Raw genomic sequence first — 22,776 nt, forward strand, 5'->3', positions numbered from 1 at the left:
ACTGTAGGTACCGGTTTTCCAGTTTCATATCTCTTTATTAAACTGTACAATCTTCCTGGTCCCAGATGCCCTAATTTTTCATGAATAGCCATAATTCTATTGGCCAATTCAATATCAGAATCCAGTGTCATCATGCTCCAGGCTGGTTCTATTACCCGATCAAAGGTTTTATCTTTGTGTGTGTCACGGAGGCACTGGGGCGCTCCGTGCCTGAGATGAAGAAGAGGTGAGCTGCCAGTCACCAGGGCAGCTCAGGTGAGGGTTGTCAGAGCTGCCAATCATCAGGGCAGGGCAGCTGTGGGTTGCCAGGCCAACCAGCCGGTCAGGTGACTTCTCAACCTCCTTGAAGCATTCTGGGAGTTTTAGTGCCTTGCTTAGCATAAGCACTATCTTACAATCCATGCCTGCACCATGGGGTCCTATGCAAAAATCCCTTAAACCAAACCTCTTGGCCTTCTCTAACACTTACCCACCTTCTCCCTAGGATGGTCAGACATGTCCTTGGATGATGCACTGGCTATACCAATATGCTGGGTGTAGTCAAGCTACTCATTAAGATGGCCCATTTGTCCCTTCCCTCCATCCTGAAGACTTGTTAAACTATCCCCGTCTGCAATGCATGCAGTCCTACTTCATGAGTTTCTCACCGTGTTGTCTTGCACTATAGCACCTAGTGTGTCTCCTATTCCTGGCATGAGTTCAGGTGGGCTGGGATATAGGACCTCTCCTCTCCGGCCCATTTGCCTCTAGTAAATATGTTCTAGAACCCGTAACCAGATCCCTGGACAATACCTCCCGTTTTTGCAAAACTACACCCCAAACCATCATCTTCTTGGGTGTGCATGTGCCCACAATGACAGCACCCCTGCTTTGACCAGTTGGACCCATTCCTTCCTAACGAGGGCTTCCACTTCATTTCCACCAAAGAAGTTCTACATTGCTTTGGAACCTGCAGCGGGGTTGCCAGCCATTTGGACTCTCTGTAAATAACCAGGGTGAAAACATCTGTCTGTAAATTTTAAACAATCCACACCATCCACAAATCAGGAAGAAAAATCAGCTCACATTTATTAAAGCACAGATAGATCAGACACCAGGTAGAGCTGGAGTGCAGCACTTTGAAGGTAGCTGTTCTCAGGGCTCTGTGGTGCTGATCCTGCTCCTGGTGTTGCCTCCCACCTGCCTATAACACTGCTGGGTGGCAGGTAGAAAGATGCTTGTCTTTCTTTAGGGGTCTGCGCTAAGATGGGGGGAGTAGGGCTGGTGGGGCATTATGGTATGAGGTGTAGTGGGGGGTACCAAGGTGTGGGAGTGAATAAGGAATCACTGGAAGGGGACAGCCCAGTGTAAAACCATTGCTGTTGTCAAGTATGGCAGCCATCACACTAGCAAAGGCTCTGACAGGTGCCCGCTATCATGAGGGACAAGTGCGTTTCTTCTCGAAGAACATCCACCAAAATGTATAGTCTCTAGCTGGAGTCTATTCAGATCATCAGACAAGCAAACCCAGTGGCTTTCAAACTCCAAGTACCTGGAGCCCTGAACACACAGCCCGTGTTCCAAATATCCCTCCTACAAGCCCCCAACTTGCCTAGATCACCACAACCACTGCTCATAATTAATCAAGGACACGAAGAGTACAGAGAAATCAGATAAACGACACATCTTGGGCAATACATTTTTGTGTATTTGAAAATTGGGACAGAGGAACAATTGTAGGATCAGATACACCAAACTGATTATGCATGGTGGCCTACAAGAAACCCCCGGAGTGATGGGGGCGCTGTCAGGAAACCTAACAGTCAGCCTCAGGCAGTCTGATTGATTGGTCAGCTCAGCCGCATGCTGTCTGGTTGGATGAACATCCATTGCGGGCTGCTCCACTTGCACTCTCCGAGTGTGCTGCTGCTTCACACCTGAAGCCTTTCCTCCTGACTTCTGTTGGCAGATTTCAGGTCCTGATTCCTGGGGTCTGTCTTCAGTCCCAAACATTTGCATTGGGACCCAGGCTCCTGACTTCAGCTTCTGGCTTCGGTTGGTGGATTTGTCTTGGTTATCCCAGTTCTCTGGATCTTGTCAATCTTCCTCCACCCCAACTCTGGGATGCTTTTGACTCTCACACCTGTAGTGACAGAAATTACAATTTAGAGAGGCTCCCTAACTGGAAACTGAGAGAGTTGAGAATTTGGGGGGTGGTCTGTCAATTAGGTAGTTAGCTAGTCAGTATAGTGTGTGTGTTGTGTACGGCTCCAAGCAAAGTCAATGAAAGGGACTGGATTTTTCCAGTGGAAGTGCAAGGAATAATGGATTTATTTAAACTGGACATTGGAACTCCGGTTAATATTTTACCAGAGGATGAATAAAGAAAATTAAAATTGAGATTAAAAGTGAGTCCAACAAACATTGGACTAACTGGCTATTCAGGAACAAATACACCAGTGAAAGGGAGATGCATTGTTAGCATCTAGTATAAAAACAGAGCATGCAAACCCATTCATTGTATTACCTAGGGGAAGTGACACCAATTTTAGGTCTGGCAGCTTGTGAAAAATTGAATCTAGTCAAGCGTGTGCTTGCAGTACAAGATGACACAACATTCGTGCCTTTTGGTCACCACAGCTCAAATGTGGAAGATGTTCTTCGGAAGAAACCAATTGTTCCAGACCACAAGAAGCAACAGTGTCCTTATGGGAAAAAATGTACTTATGGACGCAGATGGAAATACAGTCATGCAGAAAGAGGCGACCAGCCTCAGTGTTCTGTAGCTATTGTAGTTTGTTTTATGTGCAGGAGCACGGCTGCCAAGTGGAAGTCAACTGAATCCCAGGGTGTGGTCTCAAGCCTATCAAGACTTGGAAGAAAAGTTTCCTACAAAAACCATATCAGAAACTGGATATGATATTTTGTTGGTGAGAGAAGAAACTTCCTGAAAGACTCATAGAGATGTGTCAAAATAGCTGCAGGAAAGGGAGAAAATGAATGGTAAAGGCTCACTTCAGAGTGAATTGCTAGTAACCTCTCCTCTGTAGATGAGTGTGAATTGATTTTTATATTAATTGATGATTTATTGTTAAGCAAACTGAGGGAGCTGGGAATTGGAAGACGATTCCTTAATTTATAGAACAGCCAGCTAGCTAGTTAGTGAGAGAGAGAGAGAGAGAGACCAAGGGTCTAATTTTTGTATGCTTGTGTTTACTGACCCCAGTGATCACCATGCCCTCCAACCCCTTGTTCAGGCCAGCCATGTTCCAGTCACATTATGACATGCAAGAAAAGTAACAACACCTTTGATAAACAATAAACAGCAGAAGGGATTGGGAATCCCTAACTGGTAAAGTACCAATGGCTTGCCTGACCAATCCTGCTCTGGATGAAGCTTTCTTCTGAAATAAAAGAATGACATTGGCAGCTGAACTACTGTCACTACCGAGCTACTGGGTGGGGGAATTTAAACTTGTAGGGAAGCAAAGATGGCAACAGTAGTACTTGTCTGTGCTCCACGCATTTACACACACACATCCAGAGAAGACTTTTAAAATCCCTGTACTCACTTGGTAGCAAAGTAGAATAGATCAGCCAAGGACAGCACACGGGGAGGGAAAAGGTCTCTTTGCCTCTCACTGGCCCATGTTGGAGACGGGATCCTAAAATACATGGATTAGAAAGGATGAAAGAGTATCAGTGGTGTAGTTCTCTCCTTATGTGTCAAGAGAGAATTAATAATTTCCACATTAATAATGTCCACATGAATAATTTCCCATGCCACTCTTTCCCAATAGGATCCGTATTAAACCACCTGCCTATATATTCACTGATGGCCTCCATGATGGACACCTGTCCCTACTTGGGGGAGAGATTTTGGCAGGATTACCACTGTACATTCAGAGAGATGTAGATCCTTGTCTGTACTTGCACCCAAAGCCCAATATGCAGCTTGGAGCAGAAAATGAGCTGGTCCCCTGAATTACCTGTGTTGACTCACACCTCTGTAAGCTGATTTCTTTGGCAGAAAGATGGCAGCCACTAGCCAAAAGGAAGAAGCTAATTTGCTTTGGCACTTCCAGGTGTTCTGGACAGGAGCGTTCATCCTGTAAGAAATGGAAAGGATGGAGCGTCAGCATTGGAGGAGCCAATCTGTCTCTGCACACTGGAAACATAAAACGGCAGACAAACGCCTAGTGAATTTCTTAACTAAACATTGCACCAGTAAAATCACTACTGGTAATTATTAATGAACAGTGAACTAAGGAGGGCTATGAGCAGGACCAGAGCAAAAGCACTGCTGACTCCAGTGTGGAGGGGAAACCCCATCAGACAGGCCTTCCTGAGGTTCTAGAGAAATCTCCAGATACGGACATGGAAGTGAACCCAGGCTTTCGACCACGTAGCAGCAAAGGAGTCTATAAGTAGAACGAATACACTAAACAACTAAGCAGACCTGCCTGCAGGGATATCTATGAGCTGTCAGTAGCTACATGCCCACCAGCTTGTGCCACAGACCTCCCCTTCCATCCCTAACAGAAAATACACACATACATATGTGCACATCCACACGTCTTACCAGGAAGCCACTGGTGGCGCTTTGTGGCATTGGCTGTTCTGTGCCAAGGAATTATCAAATCTAAAGGAATTAAAATAGAGACAGTCCCATTAGATATTGGGGAAATCATTTAGGCAGCTCAGGAGTGATGAACTAAGTCTACTAAAGCACCAGAAGACAAAATTCCCTCTGAAACTCCAGCTGCATAATAATCCCACCCAATATCTTGTGTTCTTTACTAGCAGAAGAACTTACCTTTGGGTGGTCAGAAAAAGAAACAGAAAACAGACCAGGCTGTTACTGAGCCCAGACCCCTGTGGCACCCTCAATTCAATTCCTATCTCATAGGCAGAGATCTGTTACATGAGCCAACATTGACTTACACCTTTGTGAGGTGAGACAGCCAGAACTGCAATCCAAATGGCATTTTCCTCTCAAGATCAGAGCTCAAACTAAGTCTTGTTAAGGCAAGTCTGAGCACTGCTGTGAGCTTCGCGCCCCGCAGTATATATGCTTGGGATATGGGTGACATAATAAAGGATGATTACCATGCGTACATGGTACTGTCTCCCAAAAAAGGAAATGTGCTGCCAGCTTTGTCTGGTTCACTCAGCCTGGTCTGTCCAAGCATTTGTGATGCTCGCTGTCCTGATGGCAAGCCCCAGAAGAGGGTAAAATTGGCCATATTAAATCATTTTTCTTCAGCTAAAATGGCCACGGCCTGTGTTTTAGAATCAATGGTCCTCAGTTTTGGTTCCCATACTAAAATAGCATGGCATGTGTGGTCTTTATATATATTCAGACTTGGATTCAGTAGAAGTAGTTGCCTACATATAGGGCAGCAGATAGCTCTGAAGAGGTTAGCACCAGAGCCGAGTTCAGAGAGCAGGTTCTCTGTGCGACTCTGGGATCCTTTAACCGTGAACTGCAGAAGAACGAATCTGTTTCTCTCTCTTATAGCCTGGCAAAAATATCTTAGCCACTTTCTCTGAAGGTTTATTGTTGGGGTTGTCAAAATAGGACCTGAGCCAGGTTTGGGAGCTCTGGAAACTGGGCAGGCCCTGAAGCTAGAGCCTAAGTAGACTTTGGCAGCAGAACAGGAGCTGGAGCTGGAGCTGGAGCTGGACTGGGCAGAGGCACCAAGAACAGAGTTGGAGCCAGAACTGGAATCAGAGCTGGCCCCAGATCCAGCCCTTGGCACCAGGTGCCTGTGATTCTGTATCTTAGCCTCCAGCCCACCTTGCTTTTCTGCCCTAGAAGTCTGGGTTTGCCAACAGTGCACTGGCGGAGGCGGACAGCAAGGCAGCATGGCTGTGTCTGGGTCACTGGAGCTCCTCCCAGTCATTGGCTGCCCTGACACCCTTGCAAGCTCCTTGCTGCTGCATGTGTGTGCGGTGCCAGGCACAGGGGTGCCTCAATCCCCGAACCATTCCTCATCTTATATCACCCTCATCTCCTGTGGGGACGTCCCCAGACAGCTGTGACAGAGTACTGTGATACCAAGAGGGTGCGCTTACTCCAAGGTGAGGAGAAGCAAAGGAGCTGCCAGGCACTTGGGACCCACAGGGGAAATGGGAAACCTCCAAACAAGGAATTTTAATTACCAACACACTGGGCATGTCTTTATGAGATGCTACATCACCATAGCGATGAGCTACTGTGATGCAGCTTGTTGCTACAACGATGTAGCATTGCCAGGCAGGAACCGTGACACTGATGCTACTGCACAATAGCAATTAAAAATACTTGTGTGGCATCAGGACTGCGTAGTAACACTGGTTACCGCACAGTCATTTAATACTAGCTTAAGTAGTACATTTATTAGGGGGATGCAGCAAGGGATCGGAGATGCTGTGTTCACCAGGGCGCCTCTTGGGGTAACAAGGAACAATGTGCATCAGCACTTCTCTAGTTTGCAATTTGTCGGGTGCAGCAAAAGCTGAATTTGATCTCAATGGATCATTTATAAAATTACAAAACAAAACTAGCCCAAAGCTCCAACAGGAGACGTGGGAAAAGTTGAGCCCTCCCACTGGTTCAGCACTTCCTCATCCAAGTGCTGACTGTGTGCATAAAATAAAGATATCTCAGCCAGGGGCACAGTATTCATTTGGGGACAGAACAAGTGTGAAAATAGTAAGTGGAATCATAGAAAAGTAGAAAATCTGTGCCCCACAAGATTATGGGCAGTCATCCTTTTCCTCTGTTTCTCTCAATGGATGGATTCACGGTCAAGTGGGCAAGTCCCCTTCACATTTTGCTCTCCCCCACCCCTTTCTTCTCTGATGCACTCAGCTGAGCAGTTAGTCTTAACAGGCAAGACTACTGTGCCTGGCAGCACAGTGTGGGGAGGAGGGGAGCAGCTGGCAGTAGTAAAAGAGCAGGTTATTAGGAGGACTATTTAGAAAAGCTGGATGCATACAAATCCATGGGACTGGACATGATGCACCCAAGGGTGCTGAGGCAGATTTGACTGCAGAGCTGCTGGTCATTATCTTTGAAAAATTGTGACAATTAGGAAAGGTCCCCAGACACTTGGAAAAGGACAAATAAGGTGCCCATCTTTAAGAAAGAGAAGAAGGAGGATCCAGGGAACTCGAGACTGGTCAGACTCACCTCAGTCCCTGGAAAAATCATGGAGCGAGTCCTCAAGGAATCAATTTCTAAGCACTTGGAGGAGGAGAAGGTGATTAGGAATAGTCAATATGGATTTAGCAAAGGCAAATCATGCCTGAACAACCTGATTGGCTTCTATGATGCAATGACTGGCTCTGTAGATGTAGGGAGAGCAATGGACGTGCTATGCCTTAACTAGCAAGTCGTTCAATATGGTCTCCCACAGCATTCTTGGAAGTAAGCTAAGGAAGTATGAGTTGTATGAATGGACTGTAATGCAATCCTTCTGCTGAGCACCTGTCAGCAGCAACAAGGGCCAGGTTCAATTTCAGGGATGCTAAATATATTTTACCTTGGCTCAAGCCACCACCAAGTCTAAAAAAACTAAATGGATTACTAGCGTGTCTAATAAAACCAACAACCCTTTCTCGCAAAGCAGTAGGCCTGTGCAAAGCAGCTAGTATTTGCTTTGGATTTGGATACAGCTGATTCGGGGGGCACTGATTTGATTCAGTGATTCGAATCACTGTCCCAAATCGATTCGGCTGAATCTCCGAATCAGCCAGGCCAGGCCCATCCCCTGCCTGCTCCCCCAGCCCAGCAATGGCTGTCCTGCGCGCCCCAGCTTGGCATTTGGAAAAAAAAGCCCTGACTCACTAGGTGCCCCCCACTGCTCCATGCTGCAGGGGGGCTCTATCACAAGCCCCCCAGTCCCACCCCACTGTCCAGCCCGTCACCCCATGGCTGCCCCTTCCTGCCCCAGCTCTGGCCCTTTAAGAAACCTACCCCCTCCAAAACCCCAAGACTCACTGGTTCCTGCCTGGTGAGGGGCAATCCCTGCTGCCAGCTGCTATGTGGGGGGGCTCTGCATGAGCCACCCAAAGCCCCAAGGCGGCTGCAGAAGTCCTGGGGGGGGGGGGTTGGGGGGGTTCTTAAAGGGCCCTGGAGCCAAACAGCAGCCTCATTGCAGCACTGCAAACGCAGATGAATCAAATCAAGAGAAGGGCAGCACTCCAGGAGCGGGCCTGAGTCACTCGACTGGTTTTACATTTTCTGCTGAGGAATCTTAAGAGAAGGGATCTGGACACAATAAGAGGGGTGGGAGGTGGGTCTCTCCAGTCCTAGAAGAAACAAAATATACAGCACAAATGAGATGCACAGCAAAATAAAACCAGAGCACACTTGACCACACACAGCCCCAAAGGTGCTACAGAAAGGTAGACAGAAAACTGGCTGGAATGTCGGATTCAAAGAGTATTAATCAATGGATCGAGGTCTAGTTGGCAGCCGAAGTGGAGTGCCCCAGGGATCTGTCTTGCGGCCAAGTTTGTTCAATATCTTCATCAACGACCTGGAAGATGGGATGGAGCGCACCCTCAGCAAGTCTGCAGATAACATCAAGCTGGAGCATGTATGGCAGATGGGTTGATAACTCCCCAGAAAAGCCAACAGCTATTACATTCTTAATTGTCAGTTGTGTCCCTAGAAATCTCCTTTCTGTTGTTTAGCTTTCCAGTACCTGAATGCACTGGGCCTGCCAATTCTTTCCCATGTTCTTGCCTGCTCTGAGCTCCAGGCAGGGGCAGATTCAGAGGGTATGCAGTGCACTGGTGTACTTGCATCCCACTTTGATTCCCGGTCTACCCAAAATTTAAAACCGACTGCCTGCCAGTGGCAACAGCATTTTGAGTCAGGCAGCGTTGAAGGAGTCAATTGACTTCATGGCTCATTATAATCTACCTGATCCCTTCTAAAAACTTTATTGCGTGGGTATTAGTGACACTTTCTTTTTTTTAATGGTTTTGATGTTCCACCAAATAACTATCCTTTGTTCTGCAATTCTCCTGTCTCCCGGAAATGAAGCTCCTAGTTCATAGCCCTGCAGGTTGTTTTTAACTCATTCTAATGAAGTTGTATTCGTTTTTTGCTTCAATCTTAAACCGAATCTTACAGCCTTGGGCTCCTACAATAAAGCTTCTAGTTCATTATGAAGGCAAATATGTGTTGTTCATATGTGATGATGATGCACCTCACTGTCTGCACCCCCCTTTTCAAAATCCTGGATTCACCCATGGCTCCAAGGGTATGTTGCTGTGGGTGCTCAAAGCTCTTAGGGAGGCCAGTGGGATGTTCTGCCTGTATCTCTGCGTCTGCCCTCTCTCCTGCTCCCAGAAAATTCCTGGCAGATGTCATTTTAAAGGCCATCCTTGCCCTGTTTGGTTTTGAGGCCCCACAGTATGGCTCAGTGAGTTGATCCCTGCTTTGTGCTGAGCTGGACACCCGTTGCTATAATCTCATCTGTTTTTGTCCCTTAATCTGTATTTGTTCCCTGGGAAGTGCTGAGGGATACATTAGGGCAGAGGTGCTAGGTAAATACCATGTATTTTTCTCCCACATGTGCACACACCACTCCAGCCCCTGAGCCAAGGTAAACAGAGAAGACTGAGCTCTCTAGCTGTCAGCAAGTCCTCTTTTTGGTCTTCCCACTTGTGTGGGCTAAAGGGGATGGGAACAGGTGAGGGCTGTTTCTCTTTTAACTTTCGGTAGACTGTCATGGAAATAACATTCAGCATACTCAGTGCCACCCATCCACCCAGCTCCAGCAACACCGGCTGACATGCTGCTCGATTCCTGTGTAAAGAAGGTGGACTCCTGGCTGAGGGCTCAAGCAGGGGCGGGATTACAGGAGCAAGCCCTATAAATAGGAGTCACCGTGTGACAGCAAACTGCACGTCTAGCAGGAGGGAGCCCAGCAGAGACAGAGCCGAGCAGGGAGAAGGCGGGGCGAGCTCTGTGTTCGCGAGAGGGCGTGGTGGTTATGTATTATGCTGATGGGGACTGTGGTGTATACATTATGGTAACACAGCATCTGTGGACTCAGATGTTACACTGACAGTGGCCGCGCAGGTATCCAGGCAGGCTGGTAGGGGCCTACAGGCAGGTGGCTGTTTCTGCAACAACTCTGGGCATGATGGCTGGCGCCCAGGTGGGGTTGCCCAGTCCATTCCTGGAGCCACAGGTTGTGCCAGGCCCAGACTCAGACTCTGACTCAGACTCGGAGGATCCAGGCTCTGGCAGCGGCAGGTCAGGCTCTGGCTCTCTGAATCCATCTCAGGTCATCCACAGCGGCCACTTCATGGTGTCCTCTCCGCACAGTGACTCAATGCCCCGACGGCGCCACCACCGGGCCGAGTCAGAGGCTGCTGATCCCCGGAGCATCGACCCAACCCTTACCCGGCTCTTTGAGTGCATGAGCCTGGCATACAGGTGAGTCTGAGAACCCCTTTGCCCAGGACTCCTTTTGCTTCGATCCCTGCCTCCCCATCACCTGGATCTTAGAGGATGTAAGTTTGGCATGTGAGGCAGAATAAACGAATTCCCCTTCCCTCCTCCCCCAGGTCTGGTTCTCCTTCCACAGGAGTTCATGCACAAGTCGCAAGGGGAACCTTTCCTCATCCTTTTGCCCTACTGGACTAGGGTGCTACCTCATTTAGGAGGGACAATGCTGGGAGTTCCCAGAGCAGCAAGGATGGGGCTGGGGGAGTCTGCCCAGGAGCAGATTAGGGCCTCTCCCATATATAGTCTGAATTCTTCAGCCTTCCAACAGGACATGAAGCAGCTATGCCCATGCTTACTACCATCCAGAGAAAGCTGCCAGAGCGCTTTACAAAACCTGCCATTCCCTCTGTGCAGCACTGTAAGGGAAGTGCTATCCTCTGCATAGCTCTGATTACTGACTTAGCCAGAGTCATGGTAAGTCTGTGGCTGCCAGAAAATGATCCTAGGAGTCTTGGCTCCTAGTCCTCAGTTCGAATCCTAGAGGTGTCTTTTCCATGGCCAAGCTGGCTGCTCAGAAGCTCATGTGATAGAAGTCTCCATGGCCTTCAAGCTGGATGCTCTAGCTTGTTGCAGTTCATCTCCTGATTGGGACAACTGAGTCAGTGCTCTGCACTGCACACTGATTTTCCCAGCCTAGATCCTGCCTACATCCAGGTTCCCCCCTTCCAACTCTCTGCAGTGAATTTGGCCCTGGTTGTTTTAGCAGTTGTCACTCTCAGCACTTCAGTGAGAATGCCTTAGTCCACCAGGGTGTCCCACTGGATAGCATCTGGGAAACTCTTCCATGGAGACCCTCAGATGTCAAACTCCCTCGTACAGTGGGAAAGGATGGTTCCCAAAGTTAGAAATGGATTCAGGATCAACATCTTTGGATAGTCTACAGAACTGTCTAATGAGCAACTTCCCCCCAATAACTGGAAGGACATGCTACCTGGTGACCTAGTGATGTCCCGTAAGAACACAGCCGAAATAAAGGGAAGAAAAAGAAAATGTCCCTCTCCTTGGCACCAGGAATCATTATAGTTGGTGTTGAGACTTTACTGTGGGGTGCCCTGAAATTAAGTTGGCTGTGTACTTTTGGCCTGTAACTGTGTATCTGCGTCCAGAAGTATACACGTTTGCCTCCCATTGCTGTGCCAGTGAGGCACAGCTTAACAAAAGCCCTGGTTCGCTGCTCAGCAACAACTAATCCTGTGAGGGAATCCATCACACTTCTTTTCAAGTCCTGCCATCACCACAATTACAGATTTTTCAGCATTGGGAACGTAACATGGGATCTAGCCCTGACAAGGTTTTCCATGGTGCCTGGTTCCTATTCTTTGATTGTAGTGGTCAATCATGTTCCACAGGATTTGCAGAGTAAGACTCTAAGAGGGCAGTGACATGAATGCTACCATTATGGATCCCACCTCCGAAGGTGGGCAAGGTACTGAGCAACAGGGCTGGGGTGTTCAGGCTGAGTCTGTTACGTGAGTGGTATCAACATGCTAACTGCCTGGGTGAGGGTAGCTCTTCTACTCACTACCTCACTCCCACTTTTCTGCCCTCACACTTAGATCTTGCTCCTTGGGCCAGGAGCCAGTAGTTCAGTAGGGTCTGTGTGCTTAGCTTTGGCAGTGAAGGATCTCATGCTACACTGTAGTTCTCTGCAATTCTCTGTTCTCCTACTGTCTTGCCTGGAGGCAGCTTGCTCAGCCCTTGGGGCAGGAAGCACTAGATGTTCCTCTTGGGATATTAGCATGGATGTTTGGGGGAGGAGGTGGGGAGCAGCGGCAGGCTCTTGAATGAGCTCCGTTCACTTCCCCTTGGCAGCTGTCACCTAGGGCAGCTGTTTCCAGTTTGTGGTATGGGTACCATGAGTGGTACACAGACAACACAGTCATTGCAAGTCCCCTGGCACAACTTTACGAGCACTCGTGGTGCTCTGGTGAGGTACCGGAGGAATGGAAGAGGGCCAATGTGGTCTCCATCTTCAAAAAAGGCAGGAAGGAGGACCCGGGAAACTATAGGCCGGTTAGTCTTACCTCGATCCTAGGCAAGCTGTCTGAGAAAATTATGCTGGCATACATCCAGGAGGGGCCAGCAGGGGACTGCATGCTTAGGGGCAACCAGCACGGGTTCATCAGTGGCAGGTCCTGTCAGATGAACCTGGTGGCCTTTCACGATCAGATCACCAGATCATTAGATGCAGGGGTAGCAGTGGACATAGTCTTCCTGGACTTCTGGAAGGCTTTCGACACTGCCTCTCACCCTGTTCTCATTAAGAAACTGGGGGACTGTGGTGTCGACACCCACACAGTCAAATGGGTCGCCAACTGGCTGGAGGGCCGCACCCAGAGGGTGGTAGTGGATGGGTCCATCTCAACCTGGAAGGACGTGGGCAGTGGGGTCCCCCAGGGCTCGGTCCTCGGGCCCGCACTGTTCAACATCTCCATCAGAGATTTGGATGAGGGGGTAAAAAGCACCCTGTTCAAATTTGCTGATGACACTAAGATGTGGGGGGACGTGGGCACACTGGAAGGATGCAACAGGCTACGATCAGACCTAGACAGCTTACAAGGGTGGGCGGACGAGAATAGGATGGGTTTCAACACAGACAAGCGCAAGGTGATGCACCTCGGGAGGAACAACCGGCACCATACCTACAGGTCAGGGAACTCCCCTCTTGTCAGCACGGAGGTGGAAAAGGATCTGGGGGTCATCATTGACTCCAAGATGAACATGGGCCGGCAGTGTGGGGAGGCAGTTAGGAAGGCCAACCGCACCTTGTCATGCATCCACAGATGCATCTTGAGCAGGTCCAAAGAGGTGATCCTCCCCCTCTATGTGGCACTGGTCAGGCCGCAGTTGGAGTACTGTGTCCAGTTCTGGGCGCCGCACTTCAAGATGTTGACAGCATGGAGAGGGTCCAGAGGAGGGCCACTCGTATGATCAGGGGACAACAGGGCAGGCCTTACGAGGAGAGGCTACGGGACCTGAACCTGTTCAGCCTCCAAAAGAGAAGGCTGAGGGGGGATCTTGTGGCCTATTATAAACTAGTCGGGGGGATCAGCAGGCATTGGGGGAGTCACTGTTCCCCCAAGCACCGCCAGGAGTGACCAGGAATAACGGTCACAAGCTGGCAGAGGGTAGGTTTAGGTTAGATATCAGGAGGTGCTACTTCACGGTTAGGGCGGCTAGGGTCTGGAACCAACTTCCAAGAGAAGTGGTGCAGGCTCCTACCCTGGGGGTTTTTAAGAGGAGGTTAAATGAACATCTTCCTGGGATCGTTTGACCCTAGTACTCTTTCCTGCCATGGCAGGGGGTCAGACTAGATGATCTGCTCAGGTCTCTTCTGACCCTAGAAACTATGAAACTATGAAACCTGGCAGTGGTACGCATTAACAAATTTATCATAATTACTTTATATGATAAAAATTTGCCGGTGGTACTTAAGGTAGTATTGTTTTAAATTGGTGGTGTGCAATCTGTCAGAGTTTGGGACCCGCTGACGTAGGCTTGCCATGGCATGGACAATGCTGGAAGGCCCCCAGAGGATACTCAGGATGGAAATCTCTCTGATGCAAGAAATTCCCCAGACCTCTTGCCCACTTTTGTTTCTCTTCCAGATGCCTCCCAGCCTGCCATGCCCTTCTCCTTTAGGTAATGTCCCATGGAACACAGTGAGATCGGTAGTGGCCATGGAACAGAGCGGGGAGGGTCGGGGGGGCTGGCAGGGGTCCCCCCATGGTCTCCTCCCCCAGGTTCCCCTTCCCCCGCCCCTAGTACTTACCAGCTCGGAGTTGCCTGAATCATCCGGGGACTGCCTGAATCATTGAAGCTCTCCAAATCTTTTCTGAAGATTTGGAGAGCTTTGAATTGATTCGGACCTTTTAACTGGTCCCCTAATTCGATTCAGATTCGGAGATCAGGCCGAATCTCCTCTGAATCAAATCACCACCCGAAGCTTCATGCAGCACTAGTAGCTCTATTACACTCAGTGTCTGCTGGACCGGACTCTTTCATTAGTCTTCATCTAGAGACCTTAATTAACACAATTCTGTGATCATCTTGAGTGACTGGGGTCACCAGCCCTTACAGGGGACCAAGTGCAAGAATTATCTAGACTAAGTCGTTATTGCCTTCCATCTTGTGCAGTCTCTGCACAGTTCCCATTCTGTCCCAGTTGCATTTTATACTTTGTTTGCACTGGTGTGAGTGACTACAAAGGTGACAGGGTAATGAGAAATGAGCTTTTCATGCCTCACCAATTCTGTGGGGAGTTTCCTAGCATGATTTTATACTGTTACTCCCTTAATTCATTACCATAACAACACATATTGCCCCAAATACATGCATGTGTCACCCTTTGTACTTAAAGAGTCTGCCAGAGAGTTCTGCTTGATGACTTCCAGGAAAAAGACACAGTAAACAGTGCAGAGCTGGTTGACTCACTGTTTTGATGAAAAAAATGTTGATCAAAAATGTTCTTTTAAGCCATATAAATATTTGCCCTGAAGACCTTCACTGCAGTAGAAACCTCCTGGGTTTTTTTCCTGATTAAAAACAGGAGCAACAATTTTCAGGGGAAAGCTGGTTATCTTTTTAACATTCTATTTCCATTTTTGGATAAACACCATATTTTGACTTCAGAGACAAACACTTTTTCTTTCATTTGTTGCTAAAAATATTCCATGTACAATTATCAGCTTATTTCTCTCCCCCCACCCAATTTTCTATGAAAAATAGTCATTTTTCAACTACCCTGTAAAGAAAGGTTTACACAGGATGTTTATACCATTGCCTAGGTAGAAAGGAAATCTCGCTGACCTGTCTAAGTACTTATATGGCTTATTACGGTAATTTCTGAGTGCTTTACAATCTTGATTGCATTTAACCTCACAATCTTCAGCTCTGAGATAGGGAAGTGCTGTTATCTCCACTTTGTAGATGGAGGCAGAGAGCCCTGGTAGCTTGTCCCGGGGAACACTGGAAGTCATAGGATCATGGCATTATAGACAAGTGGGACTGGAAGGGACCCACAAAGATCATCTAGTTCAACCCCCTGCCTATCTGAACCATCCCAAGAACAAAGACAAACCCCTAAGTGATTACCAAAGTTATATCGTTAGCCCAGTCACACAACCACAAGACATAATGCTCTAACCTGCCACAGGGGGACAACAGTGGTCAGTGTCCTGCTGCTCTGAGGGTTGATAAAATATTCTTGAGCGATCCAAGGAACAAGGCCAGGCCCCCCTAATACAGAGGAAGGCAAGCCCCGCACCTACGACTGTGTCCCCATGTACATGCACGTGCGGTTTGTGGCACCTCAAACCTCTTTGTGGTGTGACAAACCACATCTGTGGAACATTAAAACATGCCCTGTGCTGCAAATTTGCAGCGTGGGGCGAAATTTGCTACCAGGATTTCTGAATAGCAAACCCCTCCCCCCCACCAGAAAAAAACAGTGTGGCGCACACAAAAATTGCATGAGTCGGAACAAATGGAGGGTTTGGTCCTCCAGTGAGATGCTCTAGTTGCTGGCCAGAGTGTCTCTAATGCTCCATTTGTGCCCCAGATGCTCCAGCACTGTGGGAGCTGGGAGGATCTGGGCAAGGGCAGTTTGCCCAAAGTGGGACAATGTGTCACACAACGAAGTGCTCGTGCACGGGCGTGCACTGCAGCACGAAGTAGTGGCACAAATCTGCGTTGCTACTATTTGTGCTGTTGCAAGCACATGCTCCTGCTCATCTGGACATGGTCATTTCAATCCATGCCATACCAATCTGATCATGAGATCAAGTCAGCAATGGAGCAGAGAACTAAACATTGGTCTTTTGAGTCCCAGGTTTGTGGTATAACCTCTGGACCATGCTTTCTCTCTCTGCAAGCTACTCAAGTTTGAGTTTTATGAAAACTTAAGAGGAAGAGTGCACAGTATTCAAGGCACAAGATAACTAGGGTTTAAGCAAGTGTTTCAGCTGTCTAAACAGAACTAAACGGCTGGAGTTTTATTCTGCTCTGGAGGGAAATGCAGCTAACAAGATGTGTAGGGATGAACTGAAGATAACCCGGCCATTGTGAGCCTAAGGTTCAGCGAAGCTGGTGTTATTAATGGCAATGCAGGATGTGAGAAGTGGAGAGGGGTTTAGGAGGAAAAATGCAAAGCATGATTGTAGCCACGCTTGCCTAGAGGTGGAGACAAGGACCCTGACAGGCACGCAGGAATGGATGCGAGAACTACCAGTGTAGAAGAGAGGATGAACATTAACATTTTATTGACATCATAATGGGGGATTTCAGTATTAGAAATGCACTAAGTCAGGAGTTCCCAAACTGTGGTACGCATACCTCTGAGGGAGAAATTGTGTAATGGTGGATTTAATTTTCATTATATTAATAATTGACATTTAAGGAGTTAAAGTATAAAACACGTGTTGGGAGGGGTATGCAGGCAGCTGGTAAATCTGGAAGGGGGTGTGCAATAAAAAAAGTTTGGGAACCTCAGTACTAAGTCATTATCAAACCTGCAGTCTCAGGGGTGAGTGAAAGGGGCCTGTTGGCATTCCATGCTACCCAGGGCAATTTGCAGAGCATTCCCCACACTGCAAGGATGCAAGAGTGTCTTTGGGTGCTTTGTTAGGTCTACAGTAGATGTTCCACATCTTGGGGCTTGCAGTTCCTTTGGGAAACTATTCTCAAGCTTCTGGATCTCATTAGCAGGAAGATTTTCTGGATATTCATCCTAACTTTCCCCTTTCTACATTTTCCTTATTTCAACTCTGTATCTCACACTCGCTTTCCCTACCATTCCTCCCCTTCAGTATTTGCAGGGGCTAGTTCTCATCCCCCGGTCCCATGTGAAGTCATTTAGCCAAACACCATAGATCTAATTTTTCATTATCTTGGCAGGCCTTCTGTTTTGTTGCTATTCTGTGGCTGTATCTCTTCCACTTTGGCAGGCTGATTTAAAGCAGCATCCTAGTCAGGGTAGCACCAGAATCACAGAGTGGCCTTTACCCTCCATGCTCTGGGAGTGCAGTACTACTTGCTCTAAGTGTTCAGCTTTACAAGCCCCCGCGGGTTGGCTGTCACTCTCACCCTTTTATCTCAGGGCAAGTCTTACGCCACCATACATTTTGTTCACTTGCGCACTGCTTTGGAAAGTGGCCAGGCTTGGCAATAGGGATGTACTTTGTGAATCTGGGGAGGAGCGCACATGTGTTAATCTGAGCTCAGCTGGGTTACATCTCAATGATATCACTCTGACTCCATCCAGAACACTGCTATCTTGAAGAGTCTCAACAAGAGCCTTCCTAGTTGGCATCTCGACAGCTACCAAGTGGAGGCACCAGAGTTAAGATCCACAGAATGAGCCCATGGCAGAGCCAGAGATAGGAGCAGAATTAGATGGCCATAAGGGCTCCTGGGCGCAACCTCTTGGTGCACAATGCTTCTCCAAAGGCTCATTCCTTTTCGTTATCTTGTATTAAATAGAGTAACTTGTGCCTGTCACTGTCAGGCGTGGCATTTTACAGTTACCAAGACAGGTTTCCTAATACATCCAGAGTGTCAAAGCGGGGTAATGCCTTGCCTGTCACTGAGCCATGGGCATTGTCAGTCTAGGAAACTGATTTTATGATTTTTTTCCTTGAAGAGAATTTTAGCCACTTTCCATCCAAGTCTTGGAATAGTCCCCCTGCTTGTCTCTTTGGCCATGAAGATGAAGCTGGTTGCAAGTGATCAGGGGCTGGGGATTTTGCTTTGAGATCCAGGTAGCAGGTTCACTGGCTTGTCTGCTTTTGCAAGTCCTGTTTCTCCACTCAGCGTTAAGATTTGCTCCACTCTCCTCCAGGATTCGTTTCTGCTAGGGGTTAGGCCAGATTCTAAGTAGATTTTAGGAGCAAAGATCAGCCTGCTGAACTTTAAAAATTGTTAAGTAATAATTAACAGGAGGAAACAACATAATTGCCACAGAGGTCTAAATTTATTTCCCACCCCACTTTGCTCCATGTCCTGCACAGTGGGAGTGTTACCACCAGCTACAGGTATGTGTGTGTGTGGGGAGCGGGATGACACTTGTTCTTTAAGAATCTATTGCAGAAGGGTGTGCAACGCTGTCTTTCAAGGGTCAAAGTTCAACACAGAGCAGCACTGACGCAGAGCAAAGCTGGGTAAACTTGGCGGGCAAGACTTGGCTAGGGGCCCAAAACTTCCTGCAACTCCATTGGCTCACCCTTGGCACTGGCCAAGTGTTTGCTTTGTACCATGGGGAAAGTTCAAAATCCCCAGAGATAGTAGAATCAAAATCCTCTGTGATCCTGAATCCTTAACTCTGTGAGGGCTTATCACCACTTGATCCTCCCCGTCATCTCGATGACCCCCAGATGAGAGCTCTGCTGGGGCATTTGGCAGCCAAACCACCTAAGCAGGAGATGGGGTTGCACCATGAATGTAATGCTGTTCTTTCAAGTGCCCCCACTGGTACTTTAGCTAGCCCGATTTATTTATCATGATACCTAAGCTCTCTGTCCACTAGTCAAATCTATGTAGTTCCTCACAGGTGTCTCTTGCACCCTGGCCTTGTGGCACTGTGATCCAGAGGCTACCACCTATGGCCCAAATGGCCCTTGTTCAAGCCTTAGGGCTTTTAATCATGACCTCAAGGGGGACTGGTGTCACCTTAGTCAGGGGGCCCATGTGCCCCCCCAGCAACCAGTCAGCAACCAGGGGTTCCCCCATTGCCAATTTTGCCAACTGTGGTGGTGGGGGGAAATCCCCCACAGCCAATCATATTGGTCAGGAAGTGGCGGCAGTGCTCCCACTCCCCAGCGCTTGCAGGGAGGGCACCAGCGCTCACACCTGCCCCCCCACCCTCCGCACCCATCACTTAAGCAGGGAGTGCAGCTTGTCAGGGCATGCACCAGTGCTCTCAGGGGGTGCACGTGCTCTATGCGCCGCCACTGCATGACCTCCTTACATCCCTATGTCCATGACCATACTGCAAGCTGTAGGCTTCCAGCCCTGGCCCTGGCCCACTGATTTGGGCCCAGCTGTCTTGGCCTCAGCCCTCTCTGGGCATTTGATATCTGAGGCCCTCAGCCCAGCCCTACACCTTGTCTCAGCCCCCCCGAGCATCCTTGGCCCAGGACAAGGCTGCTCTCACTTCTGCCCTGGAAGTACATGCCATAGCCTTGCAGTTTCCTCTCCCCACCAGTTTGAGCTGGCAGCTCCTCTCCTTCAGGCTTCGAGGCTGCACTGTCCTTCTGCCCCAGGAACCCGGGTTTATATCCCCTGGGCTCCTCCCCTCCAGCCTGGTATGCTTTTGGCCAGCTGCAGGTATGTCCCTTCACCTTAATGCTCAGCTTACTGTGCCTTCTCTCCTGCACTGAATTCCTGTTCAGCTACCTGGGGCTCTTTCTGCTGCTTTTTCTACTCTTCCTTAAAGTATCAGAAGCCCTTGGCTCCCTGTTACAAGTGGGTGCAGCAGAGAATAAAGGCAACAGCCCTTCTTTTCTGCTGTGTTGAGCAGGGGTCCCAAATGTATGTGAAAAGCTGGCAGTCTTGATCATCTAGTAGGTTTTTGTAGAGCAGCCTTGTTTCCATGGATCAGTCCAGGCCTTCCTTTGAAGATGGTCCTGATGAGTTTGCACTTTGCTTCCCTCTGGCCACAGAAGGCTGTGCCTGGGGTTCAATGACAGATGCATCTCATTAGGAGGATTATTATCCTTGTAGCAGCTGTCTTCCCTAGGACTGAAAGAACTTCTAATGGACTTGCTAGCGGACACCTCACAGATCCATGTGGCTGAACCGGGATGAGGTGGTGTAATAGCATCACAGGGAACTACACTCTTATAAAACCAGGGAAGGCTGAAGAGCACCACTGTAACCAGCTTCCAGAGAAAGTACACTCCAAGGAGCTCTTTCTCAGCTTGCTTTAAAAATCCAGTTGAAATCCTAGAGTCTCCCTGGGGAAATAATTTGGTAGTGCCCTATAACAGAGACACACCCAATAGCACTGAGCCCATTATGTGGAACTGATCATGGACTTGATCTGAGATACTACGTCCAAAGGTGTTCCACAGAAACTGGCATGCTGGAGGTATGCTGGGTGCTGCTGAGTTATTTTGAAATATGGCTCCTTGATACCAGATCATAGGTAGGGACCTACTGAAATCGCAGTGCAAGCGTGCTCTGCAGTGGCTCCTTTAATTTTGGAGTTTCCTGGGTGTGCTTCCCTGCTCTCACAGGTGATTGGCAGAAGGGCCTCGCTATTTGCTCCTGATCAATGAGGAGGAGAAAACCATAGTTTTAAATATGGGGCAGTTTTTGCCCCCTGGCCAGTCAGCAGCAAGCAGTAGGGCCGCTGGGGCCCCTCAGCCAATCAATGGCAGGAGGCAAAAACCACACCATAGTTAAAACCGTGGTTTTTGCTTCCCCGCTGATCAGGAGTGAGTGGCGAATGGTGAGCAGTGGGGCCCCTCCAGCAGTCAGGGGTAGAGACAAGGGTAGGGACACATGAGGGAAACTGCAAGATTAAAGGAGCTGCCATGCAGCACATTTCTGCCACAATTTTGGTAGGTCCCTAGTCGTAGGAAACATTTCAGGAAATGATGATACAAAATCTGGTGGGTTCTGTGTTAGAAGTATCTGTAAGTGGAAGACCTGAGCAAATAAAGGAGTGAGTGGCAGGAACACCCTGCCATCTCATTGTGTCTAGTGGCACTGCCTGCACCTGTGACAGTTACTTTGAGATACACCAGGATAGCATCATCCAAGGAAGCTGCGCTTACTGTAAAAAACTGGGACGGTGCTAAGAATAACAAGGAGGTTGGCATCATTTGACATGGCCTTCTACTATCAATACAAGGAGAGGATCCAGCCCTTACTTGTGTGTAAAGGGATTATATAACTTAGGTGTCTGTGACAGGACTGGACCCAGTGACCCAGAGAGGTTCCTTCCAATCACATGTGTCTTCTTTCCACATCTGCATCCCATACAAGGGAGGATTCTCTGGGGGAAATCAACCAGTACGCTATATGACTGGGTGTAAAATTGCAGCTGCATTGTCAAACACATTCCCTCCCCTGCTTCTAAGAAGCTCTTTCTGTGCTTGTGCCCAGCACCATGAATCACAAGCAAGAATAAAAAGGAAACCAATTCAGATCCCTTACATCACATGCTCCCAGCAGATCCCTCTGCTTAGGATCCTCAGAGGGAAATTCTAAATCGGAGATGGCACAGGGACCACAGCCATAAAGCCTACATCAGAGAGCAAAATCCCTTTGCGAAATGTCACTGGGATGGTTCTACAGCTGGGGTGGGCCAAATTTGGTCTGTGGGTCGGATCTGGGCCATGGGTGGACAACTGCCAAGTTGCCAACTCATTGGGTCTGGCCCATGGGTGACTGGCAGCTCTGACCTCTGTTTGGTGCCGAACAGGTGGGACTCCTTCCACCTGGCAGCATCAGCCCTTGATGCGGTGGCATCAGCTGTGGCCCTGGGCAGAGCTTTCACTGTGCCAGGAGGGAGGTGGTTTCAGCTGTGGATGCTGCTGGCAGGTTTGGGAGCCCCAACGCAGAACCTACCAGCGGTATCCACAGCTGATGCTGCCGCTCTCCTGGCATGGTGGAAGCTTCTGCCTGGAGCCCTGACCCAGAACCTGCTGGCGGCATCAGCTGTTGACCTAGGCAGGAGCTTCTGCTGTGCTGGGTGGATGGCAGCAGCAGCTGTGGACACCACCGGCCGGCTCCATGTCGGGGCTCCAGAACTTGCTGGCTGCACGATGGAAGTCCCTGTCTGGGACCACAGCTGAGCATCAGGGCTCCCGGTGAGCTACAACTCCAGCTGGGTTCTGGAGGGAAGGTGGGGGAAGGGAGAGACAGAGAAGAGATGAGACAAGCCAAGCCGAGAAAAGAAGAGACGAGAAGGGAGATGGATGTGGCCTTCAACAAGTCCCCAAAAGTCATTAAGAGGCCCTCCAGCTGCAATAATTGCCCACACCTGTTCCACAGGAAACTGCAGCCAAGTAAAACTCTAAACACAAATATGAATTCACTCTTTTGTCAAAGGATGGGGACAATCTCACCGATAGAGTAGAAAAAGCCCTTTCCCACCTTAGAGTCTGTGCCCACTCTCTTGCTGTGGTCCCCAAATTCTGGTTCATTTCCATCTTCTGCAGGGATAGCAGATGCTGCACATTTGGCACCTACCAGCTCTCCCTCAGGCCTTGCTTTCACTTGAAGGTTAATTCAGATGACGGTGATGTGAAGAGTGATTCCAGAGCAGGCCAGGTGCC

At 48.8% G+C, this 22,776-nt stretch overlaps 1 protein-coding gene and 1 long non-coding RNA gene across 2 annotated transcripts in view; one reads left to right on the forward strand and one right to left on the reverse strand.

Moving 5' to 3' along the window:
- Positions 1–916: 916 nt before the first annotated feature.
- LOC149853990 (uncharacterized) lies at positions 917–6,430 on the reverse strand. The gene is made up of 4 exons (XR_016438892.1): positions 4,562–6,430; positions 3,969–4,088; positions 3,552–3,644; positions 917–2,122 (listed from the first exon to the last, which is right to left on the reverse strand). It is a non-coding gene; the product is annotated as an uncharacterized LOC149853990 (long non-coding RNA).
- A 3,235-nt stretch (positions 6,431–9,665) lies between these two features.
- The window catches only part of MLXIPL (MLX interacting protein like), a 36,437-nt gene continuing 23,326 nt past the window's right edge, over positions 9,666–22,776 (forward strand). Inside the window, exon 1 of the mRNA XM_090026675.1 lies at positions 9,666–10,423. Within this exon, the coding sequence (XP_089882801.1) occupies positions 10,125–10,423 (299 nt within the window). The 5' untranslated portion in view covers positions 9,666–10,124. The remainder of the gene's footprint in view (positions 10,424–22,776) is intronic.

This window comes from Crocodylus siamensis, chromosome 13, assembly GCF_052110815.1.
Source record: "Crocodylus siamensis isolate JL-2025a chromosome 13, ASM5211081v1, whole genome shotgun sequence".
In the NCBI taxonomy this organism is placed as follows: Eukaryota; Metazoa; Chordata; order Crocodylia; family Crocodylidae; genus Crocodylus; species Crocodylus siamensis.